This window comes from Oncorhynchus clarkii, chromosome 5 (genome assembly GCF_045791955.1).
Source record: "Oncorhynchus clarkii lewisi isolate Uvic-CL-2024 chromosome 5, UVic_Ocla_1.0, whole genome shotgun sequence".
NCBI classification, from domain to species: domain Eukaryota; kingdom Metazoa; phylum Chordata; class Actinopteri; order Salmoniformes; family Salmonidae; genus Oncorhynchus; species Oncorhynchus clarkii.
Genome location: NC_092151.1, coordinates 39,273,440 through 39,293,428, shown reverse-complemented (window position 1 = coordinate 39,293,428; position 19,989 = coordinate 39,273,440). Strand labels below are relative to the sequence as shown.

Below are 19,989 nucleotides of genomic sequence, written 5' to 3'. Positions count from 1 at the left end.
ATGTGAAAAAAAAGTGCTTCTAGAATGTTTTTAGGTTGCAGTAATCCTCTTCTGTTTTGAAATGTTACAGTTGTTTTTGGTAAAATCTCTGCAATTTTGTCAACTGCAAGATCTGTAAAGCAGACTGAAACTGTCACATTGTATTTCCTGTATGTTGTCTTCTTTGGCTGGTTATCGATTTGTGTATTTTTGTGGGCTGTAGATGTCCAATGTCCTTAGCCTTACCTTATCTGTATTTCCGTTATTAAGGATTTAAGAATTTGCGAACTCCTAAGGGTCCGCTCCTTGTTTTCTCTAAAAACACTGGCTGGCATATGAATCTTGCACAGAATGTACCCCAGTTTGAGGTTTGTTTGTTTGTCTACATTTTCCACTGTGAAACCACAAAGTCAATCCCTGAGTTATGAATGAATTTAGGAACAAGCTGTCAAATTGACTCATTGGATTTTCTGGCGTCTTGACGAGCTTCTAAACAGCACCTTCCTTCTGCTCCAACTGCAAGGAAATCAGACTTTTTTCATACCTGTAGCCTACCTACAGTACCCAAGTAATTCATGAAAGGGTTGGTAGTTGTTAGTTGATATGTCAAAAAGCATACCACAGTCTCCATTCATTTGTTACTCTGACCACGTAATACTGCTGTTGATACAGGCATGGGATTTGCAACTGCTTTTGTAGCTATATATTAAATGAACAACAAAAGCTGAGTTTAGACCTACAATTCATATTCTGTGCTGTGTAGTGCTGTGGTATTGTGAAATAAATAGGTGTAAATCTACAAATAGACAATTATACATAGTAAAGAGAAATATATTTATTTTATTCATGTTTAAACGATAGATTAGTATTTAAAAAGAAGAGCATAAATGATAAAAATAATGAATTTGTCCATTCCATATTTTTGGTCTTTTTGGTTTCTTTAAATATTACATAAAATAAATAATTTATTTTAAAGCAGTCAGGTAAAGGAATGGAAATACCCAATACAGTGAACTTGCATGTTAATAAGGTTTATGCTATGGTGCTATCTTGACTAAATTCTCTGCATATGACTCACTCCATGGCCCAGCTTCTCTTCCATCACACCTAAGTCACCCAAGTGCTTCCAGTACTGTACGTGTCTGTCACAAAGCATGAGTGTCAATTTCAGTTCCTCGTATGAGTTAGTACAGCATAAATACATGTAACTGCATCCACAGATCATTACACAGACAAATACACATGGTACACTCTGCCCTTTGACCCTGTCTTCAGTGACGCTGAATCAGTGTCCTTTTTTTGTCCTCTTATTCAGTATTCAGTTTTGTCTCCAACAGTTCGCCCATTGAAAATGATTTGGCACAGAAAAATGTTTCATATTTTCTCCTGTGCCGAATCATAACTTAAAAACAAATCTGTACCATCATCAGTCAGACTCCGCGACAATGAGTTCAAACAGTTCCTTTACATAGTGCCTTCCTTTCAGAAAATACGTATAGTCTTTGCAAATCAAAAACTTTGACTGCATCTGACTCCATTATGTCTTTAATGGTTCCCAGTCTTTCCTCAGTGCAGTGAAACATTCCCAGGGGAAGGAACTGTCCAATGCGGTGGCTACACCACTATGGGCAGGAAGTGGGTGGCAGTGTTTTTCCTTCGTGTTTTCTTGCCCCTCATAGGCTTGCCGTTGGCGCTCAGCCCCACGAACATGGGCTTCTTCTTGTTTCGCCACTCTGCTGAGGCATAGGTGTTGTACCTGTTCTCCTCAATCCGTTCGGTCAACCGACAGTCAACACCAAAGTCCCTCTGGTGAACAAACAAGAAAAACAAATTGTGAGTGATTCGACAACTTTGGCAGCACAGGCAATGAAACTGGGGTCTACATTTGCATTATTTATTCAGTAAGCAGAAGTTCGCATCCAGACATCCAGGTTGGTTGGCTCCAATAAGGCAAGTTAACAACAATATAAATACATTCTTGTATAATGGCAGTGGGGTTCATCAGGCTTCTAACAGACTGCTCTTGTCATTTAGTGTCCTGACTAACTAGACACAAAAAGGGATACAGTTGTGACCCTGTAAAGAATGTTCCTTTCCCAAATGCTCTTTAGCCACAGCTGTTCAAATTGAATCCAGAAGTAAACTGAATGTTCCCAAATCATATGAGAATATTTTGGAAACGCTGCCCTGGGTTCAACTCACGTTCGGCTACCTCTTTCTCATGGAAACTTGTGTGAAAATAATCTCCCACAAAATGGAATATATGAATGTAGAACCAGCTAACTATAATATAATACTTGCGTAATGAGGGACAGATATGCCACCTATGTTTTACTGAGTGAATGACAGTACCTTGGTGTGACACTTTATAATACGTCATGGGAATTGTGTTTCCTAGCTAGAATGCTTTTTGTGTCTCATTTCATCTGATTTCACTACTAAGAGAGCCGTAGTAACAGCCTTTCACTGTTATGTTTCAGATGATGTGTGAGAGCACATGAAACAGTACCGGTAGCCCTTGAGGGCTTTTAGTAGAATGGGGGCTGTTGTATTGTGTTTCTCTGGTCTGAATAGAGTGGAGCACAAGGATGGTGTGGTATATGGGAGGATCTGTGTGTTTGGGAGAGAGGGACGGCAGGGGCGTCTCGGCTTACTTTCTCCAAGACGACAACTCTTTTGGCCGGGCCGACTTGTACTAGGGGATTATTTACGGGCAGTGGAGGGGAACTGTCCTTTAAAACAACCCCAGGCTTCTCTAAAGGCCCGGGGACAGAGGAGAGAAGAGCTCTCACACAACATCAAAGGGGCCAGCTCCTTAGAAGAGTATAGTATGGAAGAGAGTTGTTTTCAACAGTAAGGTGTCAGTGTAAAAACACTACCTGGCAACTAACTAGTGAGTGTTCTGAACACTGAGTCAGTCTAATGGGGAGTTTGTATATTCAGCCAAATAATTAGCTCAATTTTTCTGTAGGGATATTGTTATTCTGTCTGTGAATTTCAGTACAGGCTAAACTTACCGCGCCATAAAGCTCTCCTTTCTTGCTGATTGCCAGGTAAAAGTTACTGCTGAGCCCCTTGATGGCCACGATCCCAACATCCACTGACTTGATCTCCAGCACACCTGGAAGACACACAGACACATTATAGGTTAGTTATACCAGGCCAATACACGTGAAGTGATAGTCAATGAATAATTGAACTGCATTGAGAAAGAATGCTTGTAAAAGCTGGCAGCGTCTGTGTTTTTGACTGCATACAGTTAGGCTCCACTGTTTATTTAAGCAATAAGGCATGAGGGGGTGTGGTATATGGGCAATATACCACGGCTAAGGGCTGTTCTTAGACACGACTAAACACGGCCCTTAGCCGTGGTATATTGGCCATATACCACAAACCCTGAGGTGCCTTATTGCTATTATAAACTGGTTACCAACGTAATTAGGACAGCAAAAATAAATGTTCTGTCATACCAGTGGTATACGGTCTGATATACCACGGCTGTCAGCCAATCAGCATTCAGGACTTGTACTACCCAGTTTATAATTGCTGTTATAGCATGCAGGCCAGTTGATTAAATATTACAGTGAATGTAAGTGGATACAGTATGTTGTAGTCCATGATGTTGTCAGTTACTACCGTCTTTTCCAGGATGTTTACTGAACATATCTACATAAAAAGGTATAATAACTGCAGGCCTTGTCTACTGAGTCACACCGGGGGGTAGAGTCACACTGTTTGTTATCCCTGACCATGTTTTGAATAATCACAATCATCTTTGCTTGATCCCCCTCAGTAAACCACTGCCTGGCTGCCTGGCTGTGTGTTTTTGTGCCAGTCATTGAGAACAGACAGGCTGAGCCGCCATTTCATTCCCATGCTAACGGGCCATAAGCCCTGAGTGAGAGGCGTTGGCTGGGGCTAAGCTTTGGAAAAACCATTTCTTTGCTTTTGTTTGTTTTCGGAGTGGAGCGGCACACTGGCGAAAGCCAAAATGTCCATATCAGTTTGCAGTCTGAATGTTTCTTGAACCAATTAGGGACTTAAGATGTGGTAACCAGTCTCCTTCATCCTAAAGTCAATTATATAAACCCATAAAGCTATCATGGGTTAGGGGGGATTAGCTCAGGACCAATTCTGGTAGAAGTTGGTCTTTGTAGCAAGCAGGGAGGCAGGGAGGTGGCTGGTCTGACCCAGTGTGGAGCCTCCTAGCCTGGGTCAGAGGACAGTAGATATCGCCTCACAAGGTGGCCTTTGACAGGCCAGAGTCAGAGTAGTTAATGGCACCTGTCTATACTGACACTGACTCACCTTCACCCCCCCCCCGCTGACATCTTTTATTTGTGCCATCCCTCTTTCTTACTCCTGGGACACACATTTGTAACATCCTGCTGTCCTGGTGTGATTTTATGCACCGCCTGAGACAAGGGGGGACCCCGTTTTAGGAGGGCTGTTGCAGGATTCTTTGATCAGGGGTAATTTGCTCAGGCATTTACCCATAAGTACTTGTTCAACTGGACATATCGTTCCTCTCCATATCTTCCTATTTGGGCTGTGTCCTGTCCCTGTACTGGGTTACATGTTATGGTTAACAGTTTTGCGTAAGAGTATCTTACTTGGGGACTCTAGTCTACCCCTGCCATGGACTTTTCCATGTAAACCAATTTCAACTTTGAACCAATACAGTCTGCAGCTGTGGATTCTACTCAAAGGTCATGACCTCTTTTCAGACTCCCCACCCCCTAATTTTACTTCCACAGTCGAAGACTGAAATTGTACCTTGGATGTGTAACACAGGAGGAGTGTGAAAACATATCAGCATACTTCTAAAAGTGCTTGTATAAAACTCATGACACCAAAAAAATATGAATAATTCCATTGATGCAGTGTACAAAATAAAGACATTCCAGTCCCCGTACTGTGAAAACGAACTCCTAGTACATTGTCAATGCCTAAGCTAAACCATTTAGTATGAATTGGCGGTGAGGTTTTATCTGCACCTGTGAACTGGCAAAACAAGCAGTGTGGCCGCCACTCAACAGGCGGATTAGACAGGTTTCTTTATACACAGCGGGCGTGAGAGAGCCCCTTCCGTATGGGCTCTGGTTGCACACAGCTATTGAGTGTGGTGGTAAGGTTATCCGGCCTGGTCTCTGCTCTTCTGCCTTCCCTCAGGTTTATGAACAGGGGAGGGGAAGGGAGGGATGAAAGGAGGAGAAGAGAAATTGGATGACAGTCAGTGGGATTAGAGGGGAATAATCCCTGATCAAAGGGAGGGAGGGAGAGAGAGAGGGAGGGAGCGAGAGAAGGAAGGAGAGAGAGAAGGAAAGAGAGAGAGGCAATGCCAATTGATACAGGTGTATGGAGACCACTTTGAGTAACTAAATTGTACGGAAATACAATACACTGCAAAGACATGCACCTACAAACTCACACTGACTCACAGTTAAACACACAAACACACAGACCATTCCGGAATACCCATCTTTGCGTTCTAAATAGGCATTTTAGGGTATGTGAAAAAAATGACATTTTATAGTACGTGGAATTTCCTAAAATGTTGTATACTTTACATGCCAGGATGTCAGACTCATTTCCGCGTTTCATCTAGTAGAATTCACTGCACACTGTTAAGGAAGAGATTTGTCTTTCCAGACACGTGTGTTTGATAACAGCTGCGAATCAGCTGAGGGGACGGCTGCACCTGACCAAAGCTAACAAAAGGCAAGAATCAACGCAATTTCGCTTTAGGTTACAAATTCCCAGTAGGATGAGCCTAGTATCCTGTTATTTGCTGCTTACTGCATTAGCTTTACTAAACAGTACGTTCTAAATGCTGTAGTATGTCGTACTATTAGTACACAGTATGTCGCTTCAGTAAGTAGTAGGCATGCCAGATCTCAGACACAGTCACAAACACCTTCCCCATCTGCACAAGAGTGAATGGTTCAAAACCAGTTTCAAGTCTGAGCTCCCCTGTAATATAAGTGACACTCCAGTATTTTAGGCAAGCTTGCAATGTCAAAATAAGATCTATCTCTGCCGTGTTGAAAGTCAGGCACCTGTTTTAGCCGTTTGCTTTGGGCCGTTTGATGTGGCGCGTTAAAGCGAAACCCTTTTTTTACGACCCCCTTGCCAAGTCACCAGAACCATCACCTGTACTCTGGAGTTGAAAGGCAGGGCTGTAACAAAAGGCTTAAATTGCAACAATACGGCGGCACTGAACAGACCAGAGACTGAAACATGTTGCTCCTGGCAGCTCAGCACAGGACAGGACAGCACAGGACAGCACAGCACAGGACAGGACAGCACAGGACAGCACAGGACAGCACAGGGCAGCACTGCACAGGACAGCACAGCACAGGACAGCACAGGACAGGACAGCACAGGGCAGCACTGCACAGGACAGCACAGCACAGGACAACACAGCACAGCACAGCACAGGACAGCACAGCACAGCACAGGACAGCACAGAACAGCACAGGACAGGACAGCACAGGGCAGCACAGCACAGCACAGGACAGCTCAGCTCAGCACAGGACAGGACAGCACAGGGCAGCACAGCACAGGACAGCACAGCACAGCACAGGACAGCACAGCACAGCACAGGACAGCACAGCACAGGACAGGACAGCACAGCACAGGGCAGCACAGCACAGGACAGCACAGCACAGGACAGCACAGCACAGGGCAGCACAGCACAGGACAGCACAGCACAGGACAGGACAGGACAGCACAGGGCAGCACAGGACAGCACAGCACAGGACAGCACAGGACAGCACAGCACAGGACAGCACAGCACAGCACAGGACAGCACAGGACAGCACAGCACAGGACAGCACAGCACAGGACAGCACAGGACAGCACAGCACAGGACAGCACAGCACAGGGCAGCACAGCACAGGACAGCACAGGACAGGACAGCACAGCACAGGGCCAGACCCATTTCTCTTCAGCCCCTCCGTTCACAACAGTAAAACGAGTATCCTTACTCTCTCTGTCTTTGCTTCGTTCCTCTCTCTCTTATCCGTCGCTTATCTCTGCGCATCTGTTTCCCTCTATCTTTCTCCCCGTTCTGCCCCCGTTCTGCCCCCGTTCCTGTCTCCTCACTCTGGTTTCTTTTTATGCTTGGGGGGGTTGTTTTTTTTCTACCTCTGGTTGACACATTGCCCAAAACTTTTATTTATATTTTGTGAGGGTGAACTTTTAAGTGTAGCGAAACAGTTTTATGACCAATATTGAAAGTGTAATAACCAGAGTTTTCTTAACAAACAAGAAAAAAAGGTGCTGACATTCTGCAATCGACATTTTTCAGAAACTACGAAGACAAACACCTGTGTATATAACAGGACTGTGTTAGTTTTATATGGCAGATGAATAAAAACCAGGCCCCAAGGTCCTGTAACAGTCGACTGCAGTCTTCAGTGCTAATGAAGGGTTAGTTCCAGATACAGTATGGACAAGACTATATAAGAGTCCAAAATCAGTTTTCCGCCTCATTTCACTCTATGAAGCTGTATTTGTGCTACCTAGATTTGAGGTCCAATGTTTGCTTGCCTCACTAAAGGAATTTACTGCTGCACACAAGAAGAGGCCGTGTGTTTATGGTGTAATGAGATACCGTATGAGTGCAGGTAAAACATTTCTGAAATATCTTTCTTTAGATAAGGTGAGTCATCTGACTTCTTTCTCTTTTCAACCTCAATTGGTCGATGTGGTTTCACAGTATTTGAGTAATTTGTGTTTCTTGGGTTTCTCCTACAGTACCATTGGCAGAGGCTATGGCTGCTAATTACAGCGTTACTGGAGAGCAGACAGTCGTCTGGTGGCTCAGTTCAGTTCTGCTGGCGGACTGTCCATTGGGTGGTCAAGTCAACCGCCTGGTGTGACTCCCATCGGCAGCAGCCTTGGCTTCTACCCTAGGCTCTGTAGGTGGCCTCTCTCCACCCCTCCTCCCACAGACCCCCTATCTCCACATAAGGCTGTGGTTTCTTGGCAGGGTGACAGAACTCCCGTTATCACATCTTGTCAAAATGACCTCAATGCTTTCACATTTGTAGCTTCATCCAGCCAGCTTTACCACTGAGGCTCCCCCACTTCTATCACTGTGTACTGTATAGAAGACTACACACTACTAAAGAACATACAATGCACGCCCTATTCTGAGAGAAACACCTTTTCTCATCAACAACAGGCATCAATTCGATACTAAATTTGAAGCAGCTTAGATGCCACAAGACCACCATTATCGTTAACCCAGAGTGTGTGCATAATTATCCTGGGAAACCTAACTTGCTGCCCCTATGACAGGCAAGTCTTTCCTATTAACCTTCCAGATTCAGGGGTGTAGAGGCAGCTCATGTCCTATTAAAGGGGGCTGGGTTAGTGGCATGTGGGGGTGGGGTAGTGGCAGGAGGGTTTGGCTCTGGGGATAGGGGACAGATGGGTTGGGGTTGTGGCCGGAGGGGTTGGGGTAGTGGCAGGAGGGGTTGGGGTAGGGGCCGGAGGGGTTGGGGTTGTGGCAGGAGGGGGTGGGGTAGTGGCAGGAGGGGTTGGGGCTGGGGGTAGGGGCCGGAAGGGTTGGTGTTGTGGCAGGAGGGTTTGGGGTAGTAACAGGAGGGGTTGGGGCTGGGGGTAGGGGTAGGGGCCGGAGGGGTTGGGGTAGTAACAAGAGGGGTTGGGGCTGGGGGTAGGGGTAGGGGCCGGAGGGGTTGGGGTAGTGGCAGGAGGAGGTGGGGTAGTGGCAGCAGAGGTTGGGGTAGTGGCAGGAGGGGTTGGAGGTGGGGGTAGGGGCCAGAGGGGTTGGGGTAGTGTCAGGAGGGGGTGGGGTTTTGGCCAGAGGGGTTGGGGTTTTGACAGGAGATGTGGGGGGGTGTCAGAAGGGGTTGGGGTAGTGTCAGGAGGGGGTGGGGTTTTGGCCAGAGGGGTTGGGGTTTTGACAGGAGATGTGGGGGGGTGGCATGAGGGGTTGGGGTAGTGGAAGGAAGGTTTGGGGTAGTGGCAGAAAGGTTTGGGGTAGTGGCAGAAGGGGCTGGGCCTGAGCTGGGGTAGTGGCAGGGCAAGGGTGGGGGCTGGGTTAATGGCGGTAGAGGGGCCTGGGGGACTGGAGTAGAGGTAGGAAAGGGGGGGGGGGGCTGGGGTAGTGGCAGGGGGGGAGGGTAGTGGAAGGGCAGAGCAGGGGCTGAGGTAGTGGCAGGGCAGGGCAGGGGGGGCTGAGGAACTGGGTTTGACCCTGGGCTGGCTCCTGACAGCAGTGCCTCGCACCTTTGATCTGGCCTCCACAGGCCTCTGGCTCCCAGGCTCCTGAGAGATCAGTGCAGCAGGGTCTGGGCTCTCTTTAGGGGCCGGCTTCATTAGGCTGCAGAACAACACAGCTCTCCCCCCACCAACGCCACTCTACACCCCTCATCTCCCCTACAAACTCCTCACTGCCTCCTAAACATGGTCAGTGGTGACTCCAGATGAACTTAAGGTTAGGGAGGGCTGTAAAAGTGTTTCCCCAGTTTATCTTAGGCCCGTTTGAAGATTATATTGCTGCTCTGCTCCCATTGTATGGCCCACGACTGGATATGAGATGGTTAGGTACGTGTAAATGTCTGCATTTTCAATTATAAAACCGGTTTTACCACTTGAGGTACCACTTGAGGTACAACTTTCAAAGAAAATTATGATTTATTTTCACACGAGGGAGGATGTTGGGATTTTAGAGATATATACTGACAATTCTATATTATATTAAAACAATGAATTCAAATGCCCTTTGCAGAAATATACAAAATGTGTCACTTCTAAGAGTGTTAGGTTTCTGTACAAAAACTGTCCTTTGTGTTTTGTTTCCACTTTTCAACAATCCCAAGTTTGATTTGCATTATTTGAGGTTAGAGTGACTAACATCTAAGGCGAGAGATCTTCCCTCCGACGACTGGCGACAGCCTGATTGACGATCTGTCAAATTCACTATGACACAGGGGTTCATATCCGTGGCACGACTTCAGCGTTAAGGGCACGAGGAACACTAGATCCATTGAGAAACACAAACGCCAGTGTGGCGTTGTGGGAATTGTATACTTTGTGAGTCATTTAAGTATTGGGGTAGATAAAGTCGGACAATTATCCCACTCCAGCTGGACAAGCCGTCAAAAGGTTTGTGCATAAGAAAACTTGAGGATGTTTTCGCCATCCACTGTCATTATAATTTATAACTACTCAATAACTTTTTGTTTATTAGTTACTTTTCACAGATATTTTACACCACGACGGGGGTTACTCATGTAAATTGCTAGTAACTCATCGGTGACTGGCTAAATCTGTATGAGGGTGCTTTCAACTTCTTCATGGTGTAATGGGACGCGAGCTTGTGATGGATGCGGTGTAAAGGTAGCCTATTGGTGCTTAAATAGCGGGCGGTGAGCAACATCCAATGAAAACATCGCCTGTTCACTGTCTACATCTTCACCTAGCGACAGTTAAGTCATATTTTATTTTGGGTTTCATGAGGCTGTTAAGTTGTGTTTTAGATCCATCTCCACACAGAAGTTGTACATCTAATACTTCTTATCCATCCTACTGTCAATATTGTTTTCTTTGCCTGAAACGTGGCTCCACAGCAGTCTTACACGGGAGAAACACTGTCAAGCTGTGTGTGATTTTAAACCTGGCAGCAAAGCATGATTAAAAGCAAATCCAGATACTCAGAAGAAAATAATCACCTGTAATGAGTATAAATGTGTTGTTTCAAATACCTGAGCTCTGTTTTCCAGCCAACAGATAGCATTAGATTTCTCTGAGATAGAACATTCACATTGGCATGGCTTGAGATCAGCTTACCATGCCGGGTAATAGCACCACTGTGTATTATGTCATGGTGGTTTTAAGGACGTTGCAAACCAAATGAAGTGCATGTTGATGTTCACGGTGGTTTCAGAAAAAATGCAGTCTTCTCAGATAATGTGATTTGCCCAATGCTATTGGTTCAGCAGCACAGTACCTATGCCAGTAAATGTCAAAACGTGCCATCGGGCACTGAGTGCTTACCATATGAATGTGTGTTTATGGGTTTGATCTGGCAAGGTAATTTATAACCTTTCTTGCATTTTGCACACTATACAAAAACATAATGTTGTGATTCCAATTGTTCTGGACATTCTATAGACTCTTTGAGTCATGTTATGTCATGAACCCGGGGTCATTGGGATTTAAGGTCCCATGTTTTTGAAGTCCAGATGCCTTTTTACTGCTGGGGAAAGTACAATGCACTGCAGCACTCAAGCACTAGGCCTAACAAACTAATCCTCTCCAGAGCCTATCACCACAACTTTCAACATTTCCTGCTGAAAGTGCATCAACAGCTTTTCCTCTGGTTGTTGTGTTGGATCTGTTGTCTTAGGTCCCTCCAGATTTTGGGCAGGATTCGAGCATGTAACGCATACTTTTTTACACTGTACTCTGTCACCATCAAACACACACACAAACACACACACAAACACACACGTGGCGGCACATAGGCTTCTGTTCCCTCTCTATAAATGTCAGAGCAGGCACCCATGTGGATGGGGACAGTGTTGGGCCAGCGTTGGTCCAGTGTGGGAACGTGTTGCATTAGTGGCCAGTAAAGCAGTGGGGGTCTGGATATAGGATCTGTGACGGATAAGATCCAGGGCTCCTGCTCAGCCACCAGTTGCCTCAGGACAGCCCCCCTAGTGCCCCCCCCCCCCCCCCCCCCACGTCCCTGCCTCTTGCGCACGCAATGGGTAATTAGCTGGCATTCCTGCCTGTTCCTTTAAAACGGGACGGGCTGTCCAGATGCGTCTCTGGTCCGAGCACTGGTCTCCCTGCGCTACCTTTGATGATTCCATTAAGACTCTCTCTCCTCTCTCTCTCTCCCAGACTTCCATCTGTCCCACCACACTCGGTGTGTGTGTGTGTGTGAGTGTGTATGTGTGTGTACATACATCTTGAATGTGTTGTGATGTCTGTGGTTCTCAATGTTGATGACTTTGACCTAATCTAGCGAATGTTTGTAACGTTGCAGCACCCAAACACATGAAACATGCTCCCATTTCTTTCACCTGGACAGCCTACCATTCAACTACATTGGCCTATACCATGGATGCCTTACCGGGTTAGATTTAGCAGTGCATCTTCCAAAATAGAGGAAATGCCATGCATCTTTGCCAATCCTGCGCTCTGGGCAGCAACATACTATTGCAGAGCTGAAGGTATGTTCAAAAGTTGCTCTTCTGTTGAATCATTATTCCGAATTGTGAGCCTTTGACTTTCTGGTTTGGTTTAAGGAATATAAGTCAAATCCTGCACGTCTGTGAGGGTATTGAATCCGCACATAAGGTAAACATTGAAAACTCAAAACCAGTTAATCAAAACAAAGATGGACAATTTAAAATTCCAGGGAATTATATTCCATTCTTCAGAGAAGAGAACTGCCCAGTGAAGTTTTGACGTTTCCAGAGAGGTTGCTGACTGACAGAATAAAGAGGTGGCTGGATGGTATAGTGGCAGGACAGCATGCGGTTCACGAAGTCTGTGTTTTATTACAAAAATGTTCAGATGAGTCAATGATTGACACAAGAGTAAATTGATGGGTGAATATCAGGAAACGCTGAAAGAATATGCGTAAATAATGATTTTTAAAGAATAGGGGAAAATTGTGAGTACAGAGAGCGATGCCTCAGTTCCCCCTTGTCCCCTGCGACTTTGGTCAGTCACCGCATAGAAAAATATGAAAACTGCTAGCTTTCCTTATTTGAACATACACACACACACACACACACACACACACACACACACACACACACACACACACACACACACACACACACACACACACACACACACACACACACACACACACACACTCACTCACTCACTCACTCTCTGACTGCAGCTTGTTAGAGACAGACAGGACAAAATGATAGTGGGGAGACAGTGGTGTTCTCCTTTAAACCAACCCTGGCACAAATGACCCTCTCTTTAAGTAATGGGGTCAAAGGTTAGTCATACATCTGGACATCCATACCTCCATGTTGAACTCTAAATAGAGCAAACGAAGAGGCAGAAACAATAAGATGCTTGAGAGACAAATCTAGGCTTCCCTGGCCAACCTTCTTGTTCTAGAGGGGTTAGTTGAAGATGAGCGAATGATAAAGTCTTAAGTTTGTAAAGAACTGGCTTGCCTTCAATCATTGAGGTTCAATTTCAATATGAATCATAACTTTCACACTTTTCACAAAACCGATTTGTACAGTAGGCCTTCACAAATCTACGTGACTGCACAACCTGTTTAAACAGCTCCAACTTCCCCTGCGATAAGGGAGATACTGCTGGAAAGGTCTAAAGGCATAAAGTGTCGACACAAGTCTAACGACCCGGGGGTGTAAGGGGTGTAGGAGGGTGCAGGGGTTGTAGGGGGGGGGGGGGGGGGGGTCCTGTGCCAGTGGTGTCTGCTTTTAATGACTCCCTTTGGCTGAGGCTGCAGCCTCTTCCACTGATGAAGGTATTATGGGGATAATAATAATAGTAATAATAATAATAATAATACATGCCATTTAGAGAATGCTTTTATCCAAATCAATTTCCAGTCATGCATGCCCTCATTTCCATATGGGTGGTCCAGCGGGAATCAAACCCACACTCCGCCGGACTCTACCAACTGCTGTTATACTGTTATGCTACGTAACAGACTGTTTGTACTACTTTTAGCACAAGCAATGCAGCACCAACAAAAAATCAATGCAACAAAAAAAGAGAGAACTCCTGTGTACTCATTTATCCTGAATCTTTGAAGGCCTAGATTGAAATAATCCCTAAACATGTTGCTTCTAATTCTAAGTGTGAAAGGACAGGACGTAGCAGCCAATTGGACACATCCCGCACATTCTCTAGACCCCTGGCCAAACAATTATTTATGAATCAGAAAAGAGAAAGCCTATGAAGATGTTAGGGTCAAATAGATTTTTTTTTAAAGCACTGACACAAACCTTTTGTACATCTACACAATCCTCATAACTCACTTGTATTGCCCGTGTGGTTAAGATTTCCCACGAGAACCACACATGGGCACTATAACCACAGAGAGGAGGAGAACACTCAAGAGAGAGTGCCATCCATGTGGTGCAGACGGGTGCAGTTACAGCATACATTTACACATTTCCCAACATGGTTTCTTGCTATCCTCTCATAAACACATTATAAAGACACACACACAACCACACTCTCGCTAAGAGAAACACAAATCAGTGAGAAAACACACGGCCTTGCGTTCCAACACCGCCACGAGGCTCACGATGAAGCATGTCAGAGCCAAAAACTATAATAGTGGGCTGAGAAAAAGCTTTCACTAGCCCCTTTCGATTGTTCGTCACCAACCAGTCATATTAGTCCATTGCCATAGGTACCACTCTTTTGCAAAGACGTGGTTCTACTGCTGAAACATGGAACACCAGAGCCCCCATCCCCCATTTATGGTCTGGTGGAACCATAAAAGTACTAGATTTACCTAGCACTCCCATCCTCTATGCTGCTAAGACCTCGTTTGCAGCACTTAAGAGGATTCCTGTTGTCAGAATTATTCCTTTCATAAATCTTCCAAGAAATGATGAATCCTGCTACAGAACCAGCCAGGAGAGCTGAGGATAACAAACACTATTAGTTTGGATAGTTATAGGGCCACTTTGAGTCAGTCAGAGGAGCTCAGGATTCAGACAAGTTTGACTTTATTGGATATGGATCTAGAGGTATCTGTATCAAATGTTGCAATATAAAATTAAACAGCACCTTGTCCAGGGTCCTTGTCTACATCAAGGAAAGGAGTGGACCATGACATGACAGAAGAAGTGCTGATACTACTTATTCACTGTGCTTGCTGTACACCAGCATCTCCTCCAGGGCTCAACACATCAACAATCTCCTAATGCAATAGAACGTGACAAAAACAAATGAGTTTGGCTTTAGAACAGCCCATTTTGTGAGGGATTGCCTGCAATGCTAATTCCGCAGCATCAGATTAGAGCGAGGGCTAAATAGGGTGAGAGGAGGATAGATGGCTGCTGGCCTCACCCCTCCGTGATGGACAGCCCGCAAAGTTGGCAACGTGATTGGAAAGAGTCGGACTCTGTGGAGCTCACGATCCAACCTGCAGTTGAACCCTAAACTGCCCTAAGTCCCCTCAATCAAAACTGTCAGGGTCTCATGATGCTCATTAGCCGTACCCCCTTCTCCCCAGTATCCCCAGGTATATAACTTCAGACTACAGTCCGCTGTGGATGAATTCAGTCTCTATTAGAGAGTGCTTTTTCGATTCCAGTTTCTTTCATTGATAAGCAAAGTGAAGGGAGAGAGAGAGGGGGGCCCAGATGCCAAATGAGAGAAAATCACTAAGAGAGAAAAAACCCACCCATCTGTTATAAACTGTTTGTTATTGGTCGGTGACATTCTAGATTAGAACAGTAAATAAATTGGACATGTTGAATAATTCAGTATGAAAATAAGCCGTTTGTTTGCTTGGTTCACACATGCAGCGCCTTAATACTCTAATGCTGGAGAGTAACGTGCAGGAAAGCAGTGTGACACTGTAATACTGAGCAGATGGATTCTGAAAGGGAATCACACAATATGGGCTGGATTGGGTTTCAAACCACACATAGATGGGTCTTTTGTAGAGGGCTGAGAGAGAGAAAGGGACCGGGTAACAGACCTGACCAACCTGACCAACACAGCACACAAAGAGGCTCTAAGAACACAGGTTTGTGCTCCGACAGTGTAGCCTACCTACCTACGTATTTCTACAACGGTTATCATGTCATTCTTCAAAAAGCTATGTTATCAGACTTCATTTTATTTAATTAGAAGATCTTTCATTCATTCGCCTTCTGACTCCACCGTGCGTAAACACCGAGCCTCTGTACATGGGCATATCAAAGGTGCAGAGGATAAAGACCCTAACAGGCTGCAATTCTGTGGGCAGTGGAGGCCTGGCCAGGCAATGCCTACTGGTCATACACGATGTAATTAGAGACAAATTCACCATCTTCTGCCACGCATCAGCCTACAGTGACATCTGAGTTTACAGACAGACACACCTTCCTCAATGTCTGCCTTGCCTCACAAAGTATGACACATGTTCACGCATGCTGGAGACAATCCAAGTGAACATGTTTCAGAACAGCACGAAAACTGGAGCTAATGAAGTGAAGGTGTTCCCACACACTACAGTCTCTGTCCTGATGAGGAAGGTCTTCTAATATTTGGTTAATTTTAACCCAAAAATGAATTCCATGATGTTGCAGGATACTACCAGACTAAGAGGAGTTGACAGGCTAGATGAACATGTACTCAGCACCATTTTATTGCTAATTTTTCAGCTGTCCCAGGGTTTGTGACTGGACAAACTGCTGGGCAAGGACAAAAACAATCGCTCCCCCAGCATCTCCCCCTCCACCACCAACAAATAGTAGTAACATTACCCAGCAGCTCTCTATCTTCCTGCTGCTCTGAGACATTTCAACTAGGCAACACGTCTCCCTTTCTAGGACCAAACCAGGAGACCTGAAATACCAGTCTGAAGTCTCACCTGTAGTTTCTGCAGTTTCCAAATACATAAACCAAGAGGTGTTGATCATCTTATCTTATGCCACATTTGGACTTTTCACCACAAGGTTTCAAGTCAGAGAAACAGAGAACATTACTGCAACCTGGTGGGCATTTTCCTTTTGGATTCATAGAAAATGTTTTGTGTTTAATTGTGGCACGTGTTCAAGCTGTTTTGATCGATTCAGATGTATCACCCCTTGGTAGTTCTCTCACTTTGCCTCCAACAGGCCCAGGTCCTCTGCCTCCCCCCAGACATTCATTCCTAGCCCTGTCTAGCTACACTTCAGAAGGGACAGTATTTGGGCAGCATGGGATCTGAATTCCCCAAGAAGTGCTCTGTCCATCTGGTTTCAGAATTATTACCAGGCAGGCTTGTGCCTAAGGTCATTGTGGGAGCTAATGACAACCGCATTATATTCACATGTGGTGGGCTATTGGCGGGAACCACTCACATGCAGCATGCATTGGACACTCACCATAAAACACTACGCACTTCTCTTTTTTTTCTTCTCTCTTTCTAACTGCCATCTTTCCGTAAACAAGCAAGCATATTGTAAAGTGGATTTCAAAAAATCTATGTATTACATTTTAGTCTAAATGTTTTGAATTTTAGGGTAGATCAAGCCTAGGTGTTATAGTCTCGACCTGATCTCAAACCTTGAACTTTTGGTGGTTATTGACACATCCGCTTCTGATGGTTAAACTCTGAGTGTGCTGAAGGCGAGAGGACGCTCTGCTAATTGAAATTCCTTCAGCCATGTCTTGCAGAGCCTCAGCGTCTGAGTGGCACTGTCTGAGAAGAGAAGCCTCGCACACATGGGCTCCACATGGCAAAGCCTTCTTTTATTGGGGCCAATGTGCGCACAGCGCACTGACGGGAAAGTGTACAACCAGCTTGGAGAGAGCGTGTGGCGGCCAGGTGCTGCGAGCATTGGCAGGGGTCTGGGGTATCGCTCGCTGCGTAGTAATATTTACTGTACCCAGGCAGGCAAGTGTAGTGATTAGAGCAGCATAACGATGAGCTGAGAGATATCATTCTAAGCAGGGGTGTGGATGGATACAAGCACTTCGATACAGATATTAATGTCAGCCCATGACGGACATAGCTACGCAACTGGGAAGTGATGATGATGATGATGAAAACCTCAAATGATGTTAACACTATATATGCCACTAGTAGCACTAGTTGTATTACATATACAATTGTAATAATAAAATATAATAAGTCACCAAAGAAAGCATATGTGATCCCTAAGATATTTGCTCAGAGAGAAAAGGGTTATTCGGGCTATTTCTAATTGGTTCCAGTAGACGTGCTCTAAAGGAAAGTCCACTGAATCAGAGGCAACAACCATGCTGCTTCCACTATCCAAGAACCATCTGCTGCCCAGGCAGAGACACATCTATGCCCACTGATGCCCACCACAATACCAGGTAAGGTTCGTGTTATGTGTGGAAGCAGTGGAGTCAAATCAAAGGCAGGGAACCAGAGAGCAGTGCCATAATAATGGGGGGGGGGGAACCAAACTCTACGGGACTCACATGTGAGAGGGATGAGAAAAGAAGCAAAACTCACAAAACAGAAGCTGAGTGAGTGCATATTTTCCGGGGGGTTACTTACTGTAGAGATCGTCTTTGTTCTTGGTGCCATTGACTTTCCCATTTTTATCAATCCTGAGAAAGAACTTCTGATAGGAGTAGAGTTTCCTCTTGCGCACGTCTCCTTGGAGATGGTTATAGCTGCGCACATGCCGCCCCACAACAGTGTCTGAAGAGGCGTTGGCAGCCCTGGACAAGCGCGCCACGGAGCGAGTGGCGACCCCAGGCGCAATCGGATGACACGTGGAGGGCAGTGGACAGAGCAGCAGGACGAGCAGCACTGAGAGGATGGACAGACGAATGCAGGACCAGGCGGCGGCACCCTTAGTCACTGTCCATATGCACATTGTACTGGAGCTGGGAGGACTGGAGAAAAGCTCACAGAAAGGACCATGCTGGATGGGGGAGAGGGAGAAGGGCTGAGAGCGGGAGATGGAACCCCCGGCGGATGACCACGACAACACTGCTGCTGCTCTTTCTGCTGCTTATTCCTCCCGTGTTCCAAAGGAATGTGTCAACATACATAACTCAAAACTGGGAAACCAGCACCTCTCGCCCTCTGCCGCTCACTCTCCTCGTACAATACTAATGAGAAGCTACCTCTACCACCTCTGGAGAGGATGAGATAAGGGGAGGGTTAGAAGAGGGGACGGGGAGACAACAAAAATTTTCAAAAAAATGAATAAATAAAACAAATCTCAAGATAAACACTACAGCTGTTTCTCATCAAAAGGAAGAATCAAAGGATGGGGGAAAAAAAGGAATCATGTAATCCTTGCTTTTCTTCTGGTCTCTGGATGTTCCTCTGAAGTTACTTGTCTGTTTAATAGAGCCTCTTAGCTGGAGTGTCTCTTTCTTGGTGTGCTGTGCTCCTCTATGTGGGGGAAGTGAGAATGGAAGCGCTGGGTCTCTGTGCCCTGGTCCCTCTGAGCTAGAGTAGAGTGTGAGCTGGAGCTTTCCTTCTCTTTTCTCCGTCTCTCTGAGCTGAGTCCCTGTGAGTGGAGTGGCTGCGTGCTGCTTCTCTTCTCTGAGTGCCCCTCTCTCTCTCTCCTGTTGGGATCCCTGTTGAGGAGTTCCTCTCCCTGTCTGTCTCGCTGCGCTGAGGTGACTGGGTCTTGTCACTCTTCTCACCTTATTTATCTGACGCAATCCCCCCAGATGTAATCTCTTAGGATAATTGGCGGTCTATGAAAGCCAGTTGGCTTTGAAGATCTATGTGTGCGAGTTTTTTTTTTATTATGTTGCTTAGTTGCTAGTGTGTGTCTGTGTGTGTGAGGGTGAGTGTGCGTGTGTGTCAGATAGAGTAAGGGAGAGGTTGTTTTTCTCCCCTCCTATCCCTCTCTCTCTTTCTCTCCTCTACCCCTCCCTCTCACCCTATTCCCTCCCCTTCTGAGTCCAAGTCCTACCAGTTGCTCAGAACAGGTTTGGAGTGAATTGTGGAAATTCTCTCTCCTCAATTTCTCTCCTCTCGTTTCCTATTCCCATATCCCCCTCTCCCCCTATCTTCTGTATCTTTTATATTTATCTATTTTCCTGTCTTTCACGGTGGAAGTGTTGCCAGACAGGTTAGGTCTCTATTGACTTCAGTCTTATCAATGCCACCTGGGTGCTTCTGACCATTGCTGGTATCCTCCTTGAAAGGTGAGGCTCGGAGTGTTGTCTTCATCTGTTTCCTTTAGGGCCTCTTCTTCCTTTTAGATATAAATATTTGCTGAGGAGTTTGCTTTTTATCCTTTCATCGTGAGTGGTAATCAACACGACAGAGATGTACCTTTAAAATACAGTCGGGTCCATAATTATTGGCACCGT

At 45.6% G+C, this 19,989-nt stretch overlaps 1 protein-coding gene across 1 annotated transcript; it reads right to left on the bottom strand.

Annotated features, from left to right (window-relative positions):
* Positions 1–799: 799 nt before the first annotated feature.
* Positions 800–19,476, bottom strand: LOC139410007 (fibroblast growth factor 10-like). The gene is made up of 3 exons (XM_071155427.1): positions 18,203–19,476; positions 2,997–3,100; positions 800–1,785 (listed from the first exon to the last, which is right to left on the bottom strand). Exons 1-3 carry the CDS (start codon positions 18,525–18,527, stop codon positions 1,594–1,596), a joined length of 621 nt encoding a protein of 206 aa, XP_071011528.1. The 5' UTR covers positions 18,528–19,476; the 3' UTR covers positions 800–1,593.
* Between the last annotated feature and the right edge of the window lie 513 nt (positions 19,477–19,989).

Excerpts from the sequence above, each read along its gene's own strand:
- LOC139410007 (XM_071155427.1), bottom strand. The coding sequence starts at position 18,527 with ATGTGCATATGGACAGTGACTAAGGGTGCCGCCGCCTGGTCCTGCATT. Across the intron at positions 3,101-18,202 it reads GAACAAAGACGATCTCTACA|GTGTGCTGGAGATCAAGTCA; the intron begins GTAAGTAACCCC and ends TGTGTCTTCCAG. Across the intron at positions 1,786-2,996 it reads AAGGAGAGCTTTATGGCGCG|AGGGACTTTGGTGTTGACTG; the intron begins GTAAGTTTAGCC and ends TTTGTTCACCAG.